We start from the raw sequence: 18907 nt of genomic DNA on the forward strand, positions 1-18907 counted from the left end.
ACCCAGCCTCATGGTTTTCGATCAGTTTTTCCCGATCTTGTGCAATTCTACTAATACTGTGTATTTGTTCTTCTATTAATACTTCTTCCACCAACAAGCTGTATTCACACTTTATATTTTCTGTGCAGTATTTGCAAGCATTTTTTTTATATATTCCAAACACAAGAAAGTTCAGGTTAGCCACTACTCTACTTCGTGATAATACTCTGGGATGTACACGCTGCTGGGCTCTGTGGTACTCCAGATGATTAACAGGGCAGGGCTCTATGCATTCAAAGTATCAACTCCAAAGTTACAGAAATATCAAGTAAAGGCACGGCACTCGCCCTTCGAAGATCAATTTCAGTTCTTTATTCAAAGTTGAGACAGGTAAAAACAGGAGACAAGCACATGACAGTCTGCCTATGGCCTTTTCGTGAAGTTCCAATGACCACACGCCACCGCTCACAAAGGCTATCATGGTGCACAGCAAGACGACAATGGAGGCTGGAATGGAGGTCTATCCTCTTCAGTGAGGAGTCCAACTTTTGTCTCGATTGCAATGATAGCCGGAAATTAGTTTGGAGTAGATGTGGGCAATGCCATGAAGAGGCCTTCACAAGGGAACATCACACTGGTCCTACTCCCAGGATTATGGTGTGGGGTGGCAAAGTGTATGGTAGCCGGACCCCTCTAGTCTTCATTTCAGGTACACTAACAGCTCAGAGTTACATTGATTTGGTCGTGGAACCAGTGGTACGGACATTTCTCTAAAGTGTCCCAGAAGCTGTTTTTCAACAGAATAACGCCAGGCCGCATGTTGCTCATGCTACTGTGAGCAGCCTGCGTGGCCTAAACATGCTACCATGGCCTGCAGCGCCTCCGGACTTGTCTCCCATCGAGCACATCTGGGACGTTATTGGTCCACAATTGCAAAGGGAACTGCCAGCAGCCAATCTTGATGATTTGCGTGCCCAAGTGCATTCAGCGTGGCATAACATTCCTCAGACAACCATTAATAACCTCATTGATAGCATGCCAAGGCGTGTATTTCTGCGCGTGGCGCTCATACTCTATTCTGAATATATCAAGATGTTTGGAATATTTTGTTTCCATGTTTCATGCACATGTCTATTGATCCTGCGAATTCCACAATTCCAAAACTTTTCCTTCTTGGTGTTGCAATTTCAATGTTGAGGAGTGTATTTGTTTTCTAAATTATAGATGAAGTAGGACTGTCATATGTAAATGTTAATGCTGCTCTGGGTTATATGAGCTGCACTGGGTATACAGGTTTCTTTGACAAATATTTTCCTAACACCTGGTTGAGATTCCGCTCCTTATTAAATTGTTTAGAGTATCTCATTGCAAGATGAGGAAGAATCTCTAGAAGAGGCTGGACGCAGCTGCAGGCTTAAGGGAAGCCGACATGACCGTCCTGGTAGGGAAAGGGTTAATGTTATGAGGTGAGGGAAAGTTGAAGGAGCTGAAGGAGGGACGGGGAGGAGTTAAGGGGGACGGGGGGCCGTTACTGCGCTTCCCGCTGTTTCTCGGCATTGAGCCGGAAGCAGCGGGAGGAGTAACACACACTAAGCAAAGCTCCCACCCTCCCACCCTTGTTTTGTTACTCCTTAGGTCTTATGTACGTCCGTCTATGAGCGTTGTGTGTTATTTTGTGTGCTTATTTAACATGTTTTTCTTTTTTCCGGAGTAGGTTCTGTTGTCATGGCAGCTGGCGGGGGGAGTCCTTGAGGCCAGTCAGTACAAAATGGTGGGGGGGTCGCATCGGGGGTATGCGTCCCCCAAAAAAGGTACATGGTTGAAGACTTCATCGGGTGTTATCCCTTTGAAGTGGTCTTCTGGTAGAAGGTATGTCACTTGAAGGCTTCATCGGGTGTTATCCCTTTGAAGTGGACTTCTAGTGGTCGGTATATCACTTGAGGGCTTCATCGGGTGTTATCCCCTTGAAGTGGACTTCTAGTGGTTGGAGCCATCTGCAGAGGTGAACGGTGCTTCCGAGCTGGTTTACGGCTGGAGGTAATTAGTGGTTTGCAGATGGCTAATTCGGTGTGTTCTTGAAAGGAACATCTGAAGGGGCTTCAAGGACTTCCTCTGCTCGGGTTAATGTTAACGTTTAATTGTTATTTATGATTCTGACCCATGTTGGGTCATGTGAATTATTAGGAGGAATTCTCGGGTGGATTCCTAACTAGTTATCCGAATGTTTCGGATTTAAATTGTTTTTATAAAACTGTGAAATTAATAAACGGCTGCTGTGGCCATTTCACATCCAACCTCGGTGTCATGTGTCGTTACTAAATGGGGGTGGGGGATAGTATGGTCTAAGGTTAACACACGACTCTACCTAGGCAGGTCATGTTAAAGAGAACCTTTCACCTCCCCATGCATGTACAGCTGAGTGCAGCATGTAATGGAGAGCGCTGCACAAACCCAGGGGCACTTTAAATAACGGTGGGAGGTAGAAAAAAAATGTCGATATCGGTGCCGTTATATTTGGCGCCTGATATTTAAATAACCCCCCCAAACAGTCAACGGGGAGTGTACTGTCAAGGGGGTGTGTTACTATGGCTGTGACACTGTCCAATCAGCTATGGACAGTGCCACAGCATGAGAGTGTGTGCGATTGCAGCCTTTTCACCCGAACAGGCAAGGGGGCGTGTCAGTGCTACGGACAGAGCTGTGCGCTCTCATCTCTTCAGCTCTTGCGAGAGATCAGTCTTGTACTTTGTCTGACTAACTGGCAAGGGGGCGTGTCTCTGCTACGGACAGTGTAAGCGCTCCCTAGCTCTTACACTGTCCGTGGCAGTGACACGTCCCCTTGACTGTTCAGGGGTTATTTAAATATCGGGCGCCAAATATAATGGCACCGATATCTAAAAATGGTGGGAGGTAGAAAAAAAATGTAAAGTGCCCCAGGGTTTGTGCAGCCCTCCCCATTACATGCTGCACTCAGCTGCACATGTATGGGGAGGTGAAAGGTTCTCTTTAAACAAGTCTGTATACAACTAAACTATTGAATGAGTTAACACATATGTGATTCTTTGTATGGGATCACAATTTGTATCTCTGCCTCCCCGCGGGAATACTGTCCCGTATATAATTGAGAAAACATAATGATATTGTATGTCTTAATGAGGGTGCTTTCACACATGCCGTTTTGATGCAGTATTTTATGCTGTTTTTGAAACCAAAACGATTTAAGACACAGAACATCATCATGTTTTCTCAATTACATAATAAAACTCAATTAAAGAAATTGCAGCATCAAATAAAAAGGTGCACCAAAACTGGCCGTATGAAGTTAACCTAAAGCCGGATTCACACGAGCATGTGCGTTTTGCGCACGAAAAAAAGTGCCGTTTTGCGTGCGCAAAAGGCACTTAACAGCTCCGTGTCAGCCCTGTATGATGCGCGGCTGCGTGATTTTCGCGCAGCCGCCATCATTATGACACTCCTTTTGGATGTTTGTAAACAGAAAAGCACGTGGTGCTTTTCTGTTTTCATTCATAGTTTTACAGCTGTTGCGCGAATCACGCTCGTCCCACGGAAGTGCTTCCGTGTGGTGCGCGTGATTTTAACGCACCCATTGACTTCAATGGGTGCGTGATGCGCGAAATACGCACAAAGAACGGACATGTCGTGAGTTTTTCGCAACCTGTCTGCACGGCCCCATAGACAAATATAGGTCCGTGCGACGCGCATGAAAATCACGCGCGTTGCACGGACGTATATCCCGTTCGTCTGAATAAGCCCTTAGGCTGGGTTCCCCCAGGCGGATACGATTTGTAAAAATCACGCAGTATGTCGGACCTGGAACCCGCAGTACATTATATCCGAAAAATCGCACCGCATTGTGGTGCGGTTTTTCAAACGGAATATTCTCTGAGGAAAAAAGCCGTTCATACTTACCCCCTCCCTCCTTTGATGTCCACAATGGCCTCCCTGGATGAAGTTGCAAGCCATGTGATGCTGCAGCCTGTGATTGGCTGCAATGGTCACATGGGATGCAGCGTCATCCCAGCAGGCTGAAGTGCAGGAAAGAAGGAGGTCGTTCTGGGCATGTATGATTTTTTTTATTTTTACAAAGTTGTGATTTTTGCTGCGTAAATGCTGCGATTACGCCACAAAAGTCGCAACACTTGGCTTTCCGCAACGGAAAATCAACGAAAACGCAGCATAAATTGACATGCTGCAGAAATTAAATTCCGCACCACAGGTCAATTTATTAACGTTTATTAGCGGTTTTTTTCCGCAGCGTGGGCATGAGATTTTCTAAATCTCATCCACTTTGCTGCCACTTTAAATACTGCGGAATTTCCGCACAGAATTACGTTGCAGATATTCCGCGGCGTTTATGCTACGTGCGAACCCGGCCTTAGGGTACAGTGTGACGTATCGGCGGCCACAACCCATTCGCTTGCGGTGGCCAATGACCGGACAATTTTGTCAGGTATTATCAAAAGCATGCATCCATTGGCCACTGCAAGTGAGCAGATTTTTGGCCCCCGCTGACTTGGACCGTGGGCCGCTGTCAAAAGACGGCGCGTAAAAAGACGCCCGCCTCAAAGAAGTGCATGTCACTTCTTGGGACGTAATTGGAACAGTTTTTCATTGACTCCAATGAAAACCAGCTCCAATTACGTCCGTAAAAGACGCCGCGAAAAATGCGTGCACTTGTCAAAACGTCTGAAATTCAGGAGCTGTTTACGCCTGAAAACAGCTCCGTAATTTCAGACGTAATTGGCGTTGCCGTGTGAACGTACCCCAAAGCGTGTGAACATACCCTAAGGCCTTATTCACACTGCGTTTTGCGCAAGCAAAAAGGTCCGTGTGGCATCAGCATATGGTGCGTGGCTGCGTGATTTTCGCGCAGCCGGCATCATTATGACACTCTGTTTTTATGTTTACAAACAGAAAAGCACATGGTGCTTTTCTGTTTTCATTCACTTATTCTACTACTGTAGCTCGCATCACGCGCAGCACCCGGAAGTGCTTCCATGTGCCGTGCGTGATTTGCACGCACCCTTTGACTTCAACGGGTGCGTGCTGCGCGAAACACGGCAAAGTATAGGACATGTCGTGAGTTTCACGCAGCACACATACGCTGCGTGAAAATCACTGACAGTCTGAACGGCCCCATTCACTAACATAGGTCCGTGCGACGCTCGTGAAAATCACGAGCGTATCACGGACGTATAACACGTTCGTGTGAATAAGGCCTAAGGGTAAGTCCACACGCAGCGTAAGGCCTCGTTTACACGAGTGTGATATACGTCCGTGCGACGCGCGTGCTTTTCACGCGTGTCGTACGGACCTATGTAAGTCTATGGGGGCAGTGCAGACAGTCCGTGAGTTTTGCTCACGACATGTCCTATATTTGTGCGCTGTTCGCGCATCACGCACCCATTGAAGTCAATGGGTGCGTGAAAATCATGAAGGTCACACGGAAGCACTTCCGTGCGAACAGCGTGATTCGCGCAACAGCTGTCAAACTCTGAATGCAAACAGAAAAGCACCACGTGCTTTTCTGTTTACAAACATCCAAACGGAGAGTCATAATGATGGCGGCTGCGCGAAAATCTCGCAGCCGCGCATCATACGCTGATGACACACGGAGCTGTTAAGTGCCTTTTGCGCACGCAAAACGCTGCGTTTTTTGCATGCGCAAAACGCACACGCTCGTGTAAACCAGGCCTAAAACTGTGGATTTTCCGCAATGGATTTCATTTCGGAAAATCCGCAGAGTACTGCAGTAGCAGCAAAGTGGATAAGATTTCGGTGCGTAAAATACCCACCGGAAAAAAAACGTTCAGAAAATTACCTGTTTTTTTTAATCCACAGCATGTCAATTTATGCTGCGGAATCACTGATTTTCTGTTGCGGGTTTTCCCCGTTAAATTCAATGGGGAGGTAAAAACCCGCAACAAAAAGCAACTCAAGAAAAAAAAAAGTCTATACTTAACCAGATGTCTATGCTCCTGCGCCCTCAAAGACTCCAGGGATGGTTTTATCCCATGTGACTGCTGCAGCCAATCAGAGGCTGCAGCGGTCACATGGGATGAGTCATCATCTCAGGAGGCCGGGCTGCAGGATGCGTCGCCACAACTGCCGGTAAGTATGGGCTTTTTTTTTTTTTATCTGCTATTTTCTTCATCTGACATTCTGCCTTAAAAACTGCACCACAATTTGATGCGGTTTTTTTTGTCCAGAATTCCCTGCGGGGACCAGGGAAGATATGCTGTGTACTTTTACGCAGCATATTCAAAATTGCCTTTTCTACCATAATAAGTCTTTTATTATTGAAAAAAAACAATAAAAATATACATAATTGGTATCGCCACGTCCGTAATGACACAAACGATAAAAATATTATGTAGTTTATCCTGCACGATAAACACAGGGAAAATCGCTGTTTTTAGGTCATATCTCGTCAAAAAATTGAATAAAAAGTAATCAAAAAGTTACATTTACCCCAAAATAGTACCAATAAAAAGGTCAGCCCACCGCGCAAAAAAAAAAAAAATCATCCTTGACACAGAAAACAAATGATTTTTTTTTTATACCAGGGCAACACTTTCCCAGCAAAATTTCCCAAACTACAAAGGAGGAAAAGTCCCCAAAAGGTCCAGAGTGTTACAAAAGGGGGATAAGAAAGAATACCGTTTATGAGTGCGACACTGGCCTGTGCATAACAGATTGCTTCACAGCGTAACACACATCTATGGATAATTGTATTATTTACCCCATTATTATACCCTCTTATTATGCCCTGATGTACTCCGCACAGATTACGTATGCCCCTACATTATAAACTGAAATACCAGTGATACTCAAATAAAACTACTACCAAGCAAAATCAATGCTCCAAATGGCGGTCCTTCCCTTCTAAGCAATACAGTGTCCTAAACAGCAGTTTATGTCCACATGTGTGTCATTGCCATACCCGGGCGAACCCACTTAACAATTTATAAGGTAAGATTCTCCAGTGGCACAAAATCTTGTGCGGTAAAAAAAAAAATCTGTGGAAAAATTTATATTTTCCCTTTGCATCATCCAGTGCATATTAATTTCTGAAAAACACCTGCGGGGTCTAAATGCTCACTATACCCCTTGATAAATGCCTTTTGGGGTGTCGTTTCTAAAATGGGGTCACTTTTTTTTTTGGTACATCAGGGGTTTTGGAAATGCGACATGGTGTCCACAAACCATTCCAGCAAAATCTACGCTCCAAAAGTCAAATACCGCTCCTTTTCTTCTGAACACTCCCATATGTCCAAACAGCAGTTTATGACCACATATGGGGTATTGCCATAATCGGGAAACATTGCTTTACAAAGGTTGGGGTGCTTTTTCTTCTTTATTCCTTGTGAAGATGAAAAATGTTGATCTAAATCTACATCTTAATCAGAATTAAAATGTTCATTTTCACTGCTGAATTCTAATTAATACATTTAGCAAAAAACCTTTGGGGTCAAATTTCTCACTATACCCCTAGATGATTCCTCAAGGGGTGTCGTTTCCCAAATGGAGTAACGTTTGTAGTATTTCCACTAAACTAGTACTACAGGGGCACAGCAAACGCAACATGACCCCCAGAAACCACTCCAGAAGCAAACTAGCACTCCCTCTGTTCTGAACCCTGCCGTCTGTCCAAACAGCTGTTTATGACCGCATATGGAGTATTGCCGTACTCGGGAGAAATTGCTTTACAAATGTTAGGGTGCCTTTAGTTCTTGTGGAAAGGAAACATTTTTTGTTAAACCTACATTTAATTAGAAAAAATGTTGATTTTAATTTTCAAGGCCTACTTCCAATAATTTCTGCAAAAAAACTGTGGGGTCTAAATGCTCACTATACCCCTAGATAATTTCCTTTGGTGTGGTTTCCCAAATGGGGTAACCTTTGGGTTGTTTCCACTGTTTTGATCCCTCAGGGGCTTTGCAAATGCGACTTGACACCCAAAAACCATTCCAGCAAAACATGAGTTCCAAAAGCCAAATGGCGCTCCTTCCCTTCTGAGCCCTACCGTGTGTCCAAACAGCAGTTTATGACCACATATGGGGTATTGCTGTACTCGGGAGAAATTGTTTTACAAATGTAGGGTTGCTTTTTCTCCTTTAGTCCATGTGGAAATAAAAAAATACTATGTTTTATTGGAAAAAATAAAATGTTTCATCTTTACAGTTGAATTCAAACAAAATCTATGAAACGGCTCACTACACACCTAAATAAATTCCTTGTGGGGTGTGGTTTCCAAAATGGGGTATGTTTTGGGGTGCACCTGACATGGTGCCTAAAATATAATCTAATAAAAAGAAGGCCCCAACATCCACTAGGTGCTCCTTTGCTACTAAGGCCTGTATTTCAGTTTATTAGCACACTAGGGCCACATGTGAGATATTTCTAAAAACTGCAGAATCTGGGCAATAAATGTCATCTCTAGCTGCGATTTACAGTATTACAACCTTCTCCCTTTGAAGTGAATGGGAGAAGGCTGTAATAGGTCCACACGGAATTAGTTGCGGAAAATCCGCAGCAAATAGAGTAGCAGCAGAGTGGATGAGATAGAACAGATCTCATCCACATGCTGCGTAAATACTGAGCAGGAAAAGCACTCAGAAGAGTTTTATTCCGCAGCAGGTCAATTGTATTTGCGTGAACGCTGCTTACTTGTGCGTTTTCCCCATTGAACTCAATGGGGAGGTAAAACCTGCAACAAATAGCAGTTATGGTTTTTGTGGCGGGTTCGCAGCGATTCCGCCGCAGAAACCGCAACTCAGGAAAAAAAAAATCTTACACTTACCCAGAAGTCTGTGTTCCTCCCTTTAGCGCGGCCTCCTGGGATGACGTGTCATCCCATGTGACCGCTGCAGCCAATGACAGGCTGTAGCGGCAGTCACATGGGATGAAATGTAATCCGAAGAGGCCGGCCTAGATGACGTCAGAGTGTCGGCCTTCTCGGATGATGCTTTTTCCCAAGTGACCACCGCTGCAGCCAATCACAGGCTGCAGCTGTCTCCTGGGATGAAACATCATCCCAGGAGGCCGGCCTGCTAGCAGTTTTCCGTAGTCGACATTCCGTGTGAAAAACTGCATCACCGTTTGGTGCGGTTTTTCACCCAGAATTCCCTGCAGTGCACAGGGCGGATACGCTACGTGCTATTTCGCAGCATATCCGCCCCGTGTGAACTCAGCTATACTGTGAACCGCTGCTACTGTTGTGTCGGTGATTCACAGTACGAGCAGTAACCGGAATGAAGGGGAAGCAGCGCTCGTACGAGCGCTGTGGCCCCTTCAAAACAGCTGATAGACGGGAGTCCCGCCTGTCGGACCTCGAGCTATCAGCTATTGATGGCCTATCCTGAGGATAGACCATCAATTTTTACTGGCTGGAAAACACCTTTAATGTTCTTCAGATAACAGTTTTTTTTCATGGCATGGTAATTTACAAGAGCTAAAATAATCCAGCTCTTCACCGACTCACTATGGCTTCGTTCACGTCTGTGTCAGGGCTCCGTTCTGGCGTTCCGTCTGAGCTTCCGGTCAGAACGGAACCCTGACAAACAAATGGAAGCCATAGGGAAGCTCCGACGGAACGCTAGAACAGAGCCCTCACGCAGATGTGAATGAAGCCTAAGCTTGCTGATACAGGTTTACTTTTTGATGGGTTTTGTTGTACTATGTATAATGTTTAGAAATGGAATAGAACATTCCAAACAACTTGCCAGGTCTAAATTCATGCCTGTTAGGCTATGTTCACACAGAGTATTTTGCCGAGTTTTTTGACGCGGAAACCGCGTCGCAAAACTCGTCAAAAACGGCCCGAAAATGCCTCCCATTGATTTCAATGGGAGGCGTCGGCGTCTTTTTCCCGCGAGCAGTAAAACTGCCTCGCGGGAAAAAGAAGCGACATGCCCTATCTTCGGGCGTTTCCGCCTCTGACCTCCCATTGACTTCAATGGGAGGCAGAGAGAGCGTATTTCGCGGTGTTTTATGCCCGCGGCGCTCAATGGCCGCGGGCGAAAAACGCCGCGAAAAACTCAGCGAAAATCAGCGTGCAGGGAGAGGAAAATCTGCCTCAAACTTCCAAACGGAATTTTGAGGCAGATATTCCTCCTGCAAAATACTCCGTGTGAACATAGCCTTATTTTCCCACATTTCCTGAACTCATTGCACAACTGCAGAAATTACTAGGTCCAGAGAGGATAGACGTGGAACACCACAAAAAAACCTGAATCTAAAAAGTGTTTGACAAACAGAAGTCTTTTATTGTCAATAACTGGTCACAAATAGAAATAGTTCAGATGATGACAACACTATACTAATACACTCAATGGTATGCAATAGAAACTCTAAGGGTATGTTCACACGCACTGTTTTCAGGCGTAATTCGGGCATTTTACGCCTCGAATTACGCCTACAAACATCTGCCCATTGCTTTCAATGGGTTTTAAGATGTTCTGTTCCCACGAGGTCTAATTTTACGCGTCGCTGTCAAAAGACGGCGCGTAAAGAGACGCCCGCGTCAAAGAAGTGCATGTCACTTCTTGGGATGTGTTTGGAACCGTTTTTCATTGATGCCATTGAAAAACAGCTTCAATAACATCCGTAAAAGAAGCCGCGAATAACCCGAGTACTTGCAAAAACGTCTGAAATTACGGAGCTGTTTTCGCCTGAAAACAGCTCCGTAATTTCAGACGTATTTTGCTAAGCCGTGTGAACATACCCTTAGGGTGTATTCAGACAATGCGGTTGAGGTGCGCTCTGAAAACAACCGACAACCGTGTCAGTTTTTTCTGCAATTTGATGTGATGTGTCTGCAGTTTTTTGGGATGCAGTTTTAACTGCATCTCAACCGCAATGTCTGAAAATACCCTTAGAAGAACTCTGGGTGTCCTTGCTTTAGATCTCCCTCAACCACTTGCCTGCACCAGATGTTTTAAAGTGTCAAGTGAAGAGATATCTGATTCACAGAATAACAGGATAGATCTCATTGCAGGTTAATACTCTATATTGCAATATTCAGTGGCGTCACTACCGCTGTAGCAGCCGTAGCGGCTGCTACGGGGCCCGCGGCATGAGGGGGCCCGTGTCGCCCGCCAGCACGGGCCCCCACCATGGCCGGAGGCTCCGCTAGCTGCCGCTATGGCTGCGCGATGCCACTGAACACTACGGCAGAGCAGGGAGGTATCTCCCCGCTCTTCCATTAAAGGGGTTGTTCCTACAAAAGACATGTATCCTCTATCCACAGGATAGGGGATACATGTGTGATCGCTGGCAGCGATAGGGAGAACGGGGGACCGAAAGTCCCCTGAAGTTCTCCATGAGAAACCTCGCACTTCCGGGGTCTGTGTCGGCAGCTCCATAGAAATTAATGGAGCGCCGGTCGCACTTGTGCGCATGCTTGACCAGCGCTCCTTTCATTTTTATTGAGCTGTGCAGACTCCGGAAGTCCGAGGTTAGTCATGGAGAACTTCGGGGGACTTCCGGTCCCCCGTTCTCCCTATCTCTGCCAGCGATCACACATTTATCCCCTATCCTGTGGATAGGGCATACATGACTTTTGTAGGACACACTATAGGTCTGATTTTTTTTTGGGGGGTTGGGGCTGCATGGCGTTGCCTACGGGGGGGCTGTATGGCGTTATCTACAGGGGGGGCTGTATGGCGTTACCTACAGGGGGGCTGTATGGTGTTACCTACAGGGGGGGCTGTATGGCGTTACCTGCAGGGGGGGTGTATGGTGTTACCTACAGGGGGGGGCTGTATGGCGTTACCTACAGGGGGGGCTGTATGGCGTTCTTGGGTTGGATAAAATTTAACATAATATTTTATTTATGAATCCAGATAATACCGGCAATATTAATTTATACAACAACAATTTAAAATATTTTTCTCCTGGCCAGGAAAAGAGACATATAATAGCACCTCTATGCGTCTATAATATCACCTCATAAGTATGCAAAACATCATATATGCATGGAACAAATTTGAGAAGATAACAATTTTCAAAACAAAATCGCTGGGTTGTGTTCACACTTGCGGTTTTCAACCATATATGTTGTTTTTATCATAAAGTGGCCAGAGTTCCTATATAGAGTGGTTGGCAATGGTGTTTTGAAGAAATTCTTTTTATAAGAAATATAAATCTCAAAATAGGAAGACAGTCCCGTATGTTAAGGGGATATAATTTGCAGCGTATTTTTTTTCCCCCTCATAAGCGGATCCTTGATTTTTATGTAAATCTTATGGTGATAGAGAGTCCTTTCACAGACCTATTAAGGTCAATATGTAACATATAAATCTTATGGTGATAGGTAGTCTTTTCACAGACCTTTGGGGTCAATATATAGCCCTCGTAATCTTGAGCTTTAGAGGTTTTTACCTTGAACAGCCAGCGAGTGCCAGGAATCCTTGCATGGAGGCAGTCGGTCCAATAGATGGAAAGTCAAGATCTTCACAAAAGGCAAAATTCACCTGTATGGCCATACATTTCATTTAAGCCTCCAAATCTCCATCATCATATCAATTGAAGCTCTCCTCCCTCGGTCTCCGCGGGCATTCGCCACTGCACTCCGAGAGACACGGACTCGACAAGGCAGGATCACACGCTGGCAGCCAGGTAAGTTTAAAATTCTATAGTATGTCTCCTTCCACGTGGTATCTCCAACACTGGACAGGAATTCACAGGGCAGGGTTTAGACGTCACTACCCGCCCTGTCTGATTGAGACAGCTGACGCGTTTCATCCCAGTACGGGATTTCTTCAGAGCCGTTTGACAGATGCTGCCAAACATGATACCTTTATAGTATCCCAAAGTTCATTCATTGGTTCCATGGTTGTAAAAGTAATCTTCCATGGGGATAATCCAAAAAACGTTATAGGAATCATATGTAGATCTTTCATAAAATACAACGATTTTAATTTATCCAAGAATATAATTAGGCAAAATTGCTATTATTTAAACCTTATGGCGGAATTATGGAGAAATACGTTTTTTAACATAAAGTCCCTTGCTACGTAGCAAGGGACTTTATGTTAAAAAACGTATTTCTCCATAATTCCGCCATAAGGTTTAAATAATAGCAATTTTGGCTAATTATATTCTTGGATAAATTAAAATTAAACCTAGGTAGTATTAATACTCTTATGGAGGATTCATACTCAATTGGTATTATTGTTAAAATTGTATGGAGATGCAATACTGACTGCCCTCCCTATGAGAACACTGAATACATTCTATATATATATATATATATATATATAAACTAATGGACATATGAACGGCTTACTTGACCATAAAAATGCCTCTGTTTTCTATTGAAATTGATCGTTGTATTTTATGAAAGATCTACATATGATTCCTATAACGTTTTTTGGATTATCCCCATGGAAGATTACTTTTACAACCATGGAACCAATGAATGAACTTTGGGATACTATAAAGGTATCATGTTTGGCAGCATCTGTCAAACGGCTCTGAAGAAATCCCGTACTGGGATGAAACGCGTCAGCTGTCTCAATCAGACAGGGCAGGTAGTGACGTCTAAACCCTGCCCTGTGAATTCCTGTCCAGTGTTGGAGATACCACGTGGAAGGAGACATACTATAGAATTTTAAACTTACCTGGCTGCCAGCGTGTGATCCTGCCTTGTCGAGTCCGTGTCTCTCGGAGTGCAGTGGCGAATGCCCGCGGAGACCGAGGGAGGAGAGCTTCAATTGATATGATGATGGAGATTTGGAGGCTTAAATGAAATGTATGGCCATACAGGTGAATTTTGCCTTTTGTGAAGATCTTGACTTTCCATCTATTGGACCGACTGCCTCCATGCAAGGATTCCTGGCACTCGCTGGCTGTTCAAGGTAAAAACCTCTAAAGCTCAAGATTACGAGGGCTATATATTGACCCCAAAGGTCTGTGAAAAGACTACCTATCACCATAAGATTTATATGTTACATATTGACCTTAATAGGTCTGTGAAAGGACTCTCTATCACCATAAGATTTACATAAAAATCAAGGATCCGCTTATGAGGGGGAAAAAAAATACGCTGCAAATTATATCCCCTTAACATACGGGACTGTCTTCCTATTTTGAGATTTATATTTCTTATAAAAAGAATTTCTTCAAAACACCATTACCAACCACTCTATATAGGAACTCTGGCCACTTTATGATAAAAACAACATATATGGTTGAAAACCGCAAGTGTGAACACAACCCAGCGATTTTGTTTTGAAAATTGTTATCTTCTCAAATTTGTTCCATGCATATATGATGTTTTGCATACTTATGAGGTGATATTATAGACGCATAGAGGTGCTATTATATGTCTCTTTTCCTGGCCAGGAGAAAAATATTTAAAATTGTTGTGGTATAAATTAATATTGCCGGTATTATCTGGATTCATAAATAAAATATTATTTTAAATTTTATCCAACCCAAGAGTGCCTAGCTATATTCCTGGATCATCTTTTTCTTTTTTCTTTTTCAATACTCTTTATCAGGAATGGCACCGTGCTATATTATATTGCAATTTTGGGTATGTTAGGTATGGTTTTGTATAACCACATCTTTTTTTTTTATATAGGCTGTATGGCGTTACCTACAGGGGGGGCTGTATGGCGTTACCTACAGGGGGGCTGTATGGCGTTACCTACAGGGGGGGCTGTATGGCGTTATCTACAGGGGGGCTGTATGGCGTTATCTACAGGGGGGCTGTATGGCGTTATCTACAGGGGGGCTGTATGGCGTTATCTACAGGGGGGCTGTATGGCTGTGTGGTTATGTGTGTGACCTATATTATTTATCTTTACAGAGTACATGACATTGAAGCTGTAAGGGTTTCATTTACGTATTTCTTTATTATTTTCCCACAACCGTCATTGGCAAAACGTGATCGTATAGTATTGAAACAAATCTAATCTGGAAACCATGCTTAAAAAGAAAATAATCCCGACATTTTGCATGTATAGTTACTCCAAAATGACGGAGTATGTTATTGTTTTACTGTTAGATTTGAAGACAATAAATCAAAAAGGCTATCAAATAAAATATTTTGAAGAAAAATCATATAAACCTGTCACTAGATTTTAGGAACCAGTAAACCACCAGCGTGTTGTTACACTGGTGGAGTATGGTGTCTTAAACCTGCCTCTCTCAAAACTGTCCGTTTTAGCATTTTATCTAAAGAAGTTAGAAATCGGTGTGCGCTGTATGTAAGTGTTGATTTAGGCCGGGTTCCCACGCAGCGTAAAAAACGCTGCGAAATTTCTGCAACGGAATTCTGTGCGGAAATTCCGCAGAGTTTACAGTAAAAAAAAAACGCAGCGTAAACGTTAATAACTTTACCTGCGGTGCGGAATTACTAATTAATTCCACAGCATGTCAATTTATACTGCGTTTTTGTTCATTTTCCGTTGCCGGTTTTCCCCATTGAATTCAATGGGGATGCAAAACCCGCGACAGAAAGACAAGCGTTGCGGTATTTGCGGCGTAATCACAGCATTTACACCGCAAAAATCGCAATGCCGGAAGAAAATAATTAACATACTTACCCAGAACGCACTCCTTTATGCAGTCCGGCCCCCTGGGATGACGTTGCGTCCCATGTGACCGCTGCAGCCAATCACAGGCTGCAGCGTCACATGGCCTGAAACGTCATCCAGGGAGGCCGGAGTGGACGTCAGAGGAGGGAGGGGGTAAGTATGAATGGCTTTCCTCCGCAGCCGAGTTTCAGTTAGAATTTTTTTTCGCACAGAATATCCTACGGGTTCCAGGTCGGACACGCAGCGTGATTTTTACGCAGCGTAATCGTCCCGTGGGAACCCAGCCTAAAACACGCTTGATCATTAAGTGGTTAAATAGTTTGCCTCAGCCATGTTTGTCTTATGCCTGCCATATGTGACAGCTATCCTCCATTCACCCAGTAAATGACAATGGCATAATGTAGGGAGCTTTCACCTAAACTTTTCCAACCGGCAAGAATTGTTGGATTATGTTGTTAATTTTTTCAGAGTGGTTACTGAAACTTTTGCAATCATAATTCATGTCATAATGTGTGTGGGGTGACCAAATGCATCACCAACATGTACAATCAGTTGACTGCGCTACTGATTGCGTCAAAAAACCGGAACCCTTTCACAACGGTAACAAACGGAAACCATTAGCAAAGTATCCGTTACCATTGAGCTCAAGGGTGATGCAAACGGAAGCTATGGTTTCTGTTTGCCTTTCCGTTGAGGGGTTCCCCGACGGAAAGCGGAGATGGAACCCCTCATCGGAAAGACAAAGCTGATGTGAATAAGGATTCATGAGGCTTCCCCAAAAATGGTAGTATAATAGATGTATAAAGCCATTTTCAAATGTAAATAAAATCCCTGTCACACCCCCACTTTTTGGTACTATTTTCAACATTTAGGCCTCTACAAGCCTTCAATAATTTATAGGACATTTATGAATATTAGGAGCAGCTGTTAAATGTAATCATCTTACAATATTTAATTATTATAACAAAGCATTTCATGTTATTATTTTTAGAAACACGATGATTCTCTTCAGGATAGAGCCATTAGTGCATTATTCAACCTTATCTGCGATACGTACACGGTAAGTATTGTACAAATGTCAAGATTTATTCTATAAACTCCGTGCATCCGTTTATGTCTGCAGAACCCTTAGGCTACATGCACACAATGCATAATTTGGTGCAGAAAATCCACATTAAACCGCTGATAAACGCAGGTAAAATCCGCACTTAATGGTGCATTTTTTTATATTTTGATGCAGAAACCTTTTTTTTTTCTTTTATAAACTTGGCATACAATTCCGAGGCAGAAACAAAAGATAAATTGACACGCTGCAGATTTTAAAATACGCACTGCAGGTCAATTTACTTTGGTGGTACTGTATTTCGCGGAAAAATTGCCGCAGGAAAATGTGCATCGTGTGCATGTGGCTTTAGGGTAGTTCCATGCACAGCAAGAGGTTTTTTTTTCTTTTTTTCTTAGACGCCACTGCAGTTTTGTTATGCAGGTTTTTTAGACAAAACCAGAAGTGGACCCAGCAGGCAGAAGTGTAAGGCTACATTCACACCACAGTGAAAAACGTCATGTGAGGGCTGTCCCACTGCCGTTTTCAGAACAATTAGGTTTTATATCATGGTCGTTTTTTTAAAGGCCCGTGAACACTGGCTGTCGTTTTTCGGAAAGACATCTGTGTGATAGCTCTTAAGAACTGAACAGTTGCCCAGGGAAGCCCTCACAAAAGGGACACAATTGTATCCGCGTCCTTAGGAGGCGGATACAATTGACAGCGCAGATGAGGCAAGGGAAACATTGGTTCCCTTCCCCACCACTCTGTGCTTTTTTGTAATGCAGGCGCTGGAGTAGGCCTGGTCAGAAGAGCCCAGACCCACATGGGAACGGGGACAGGTGAGTGTGGCTGTATGTACATGGGGGTGTGTGACACTACCTACAGGGGCGTGTGGCACTATGTACAGGGGGGTGTGGTACTATCTACTTGGGCACTGTAGCACTATGTGCACACTATCTGTGGGTGTTTTCAGGGGTTACAACAAAGAAACCCTGACAAATGAAATTTATCCTTTTGTCTTTTTTTTTTTTAACCCCACTGTATTGTACACACAAATATTACCACCATTTACAGTAAACACATACAATGCTGCCTCATAATAGACAAATAATGTTACCATAATCTGCACACACATGATGTCGCCACATACATATATGTAAATAAGGATATTATACATGCTTACATACTTTTACACTTAGCCATGCTCACAACTAAATACACAAATTTACATACTGGGTTCACACAGAATATAAACTTTCTGTTGTTGAATAGCCTACAAATCCGCACCAAAATCTTTTTAGCCGCTATTTCACTTATTGCATTGCAATGTATGGAATTCAAGGTGACAATCCTTATTCGCCTACATTGTACTGAACATTGTTGCAGAATTTTAGTACAGATGCTGCACAGCAAAAAACGTGATTTAACCGCATTGTGAGAATATAGCCGAACAGCACTGTTTATTCATATTTTGTACCTTTTTTTACGCATGGAGTCTCCTCATACTGGCGCTCCAAGGTTGCATCTCTCACGCCAAGCTACTGTGTGCCCCTGCTCCATGACCCCGCTGGCCAGAATTAGGACCTTGAGAGCAAGGCTACCATGTTAGTAACTTCGGAGAAAGAAAAAGTGCCGCATTAGGGTATGTTCACACGGCTTATTTTCGTCCGAAAAATCGGAAGCAGAACGCCTCCAAACATCTGCCCATTGATTTCAATGGGAAAAACAGCGTTCTGTTCCGACGGGCAGTTTTTTTACACGGCCGTTTTGAAAAACGGGCGCGTAAAAAAACGGCCGCAAAAAAGATGTGCAGGTCACTTCTTGGGCCATTTTTGGAGCAGTTTTTCATAGACTCTATTGAAAACAGCTCCAAAAACGGCCGTAAAAAAACACCGCAAAAAACGCAGCGAAAATCGTGAGTGGCTTAAAAGACTGCTGAAAATCAGGAGCTGTTTTCCCTTGAACACAGCTCTGTATTTTCAGACTTTTTTGCTAAACGTGTGAACATACCATTACATTGCAGGGCCCGTTCCTTTCTTTAAAGTGTAGCTAAATGTTCGACAAACTTCTGACATGTCATAGTGAGATGTCAGAAGTTTGTATTGGTGGGGGTCCGAGCACGGAGACCCCCACCAATCGCTAGAACGAAGCAGCTGAAGCGTTCGTGTGAGCGCTCAGCTGCTTCGTTTCTGTTTGGCTTTTTCCGGAAATAAATGTATCGGTGTACAGGCTCATAGGCTTTCTATTGAGTCCGTATACCCATACATTTATTTCCAGAAATAGCCGAACAGACACGAAGCAGCTGAGCGCTCAC

General features: G+C 43.8%; 1 protein-coding gene across 1 annotated transcript in view; it reads left to right on the plus strand.

The window, feature by feature from the left end:
• Positions 1-18907, plus strand: part of IFI30 (IFI30 lysosomal thiol reductase) — a 67483-nt gene that overhangs the window by 29541 nt on the left and 19035 nt on the right. Inside the window, exon 6 of the mRNA XM_075850034.1 lies at positions 16540-16608. Coding sequence (XP_075706149.1) covers positions 16540-16608 — 69 coding nt within the window. The remainder of the gene's footprint in view (positions 1-16539; positions 16609-18907) is intronic.

The sequence above is a fragment of the Rhinoderma darwinii genome, chromosome 1 (assembly GCF_050947455.1).
Source record: "Rhinoderma darwinii isolate aRhiDar2 chromosome 1, aRhiDar2.hap1, whole genome shotgun sequence".
In the NCBI taxonomy this organism is placed as follows: Eukaryota; Metazoa; Chordata; class Amphibia; order Anura; family Rhinodermatidae; genus Rhinoderma; species Rhinoderma darwinii.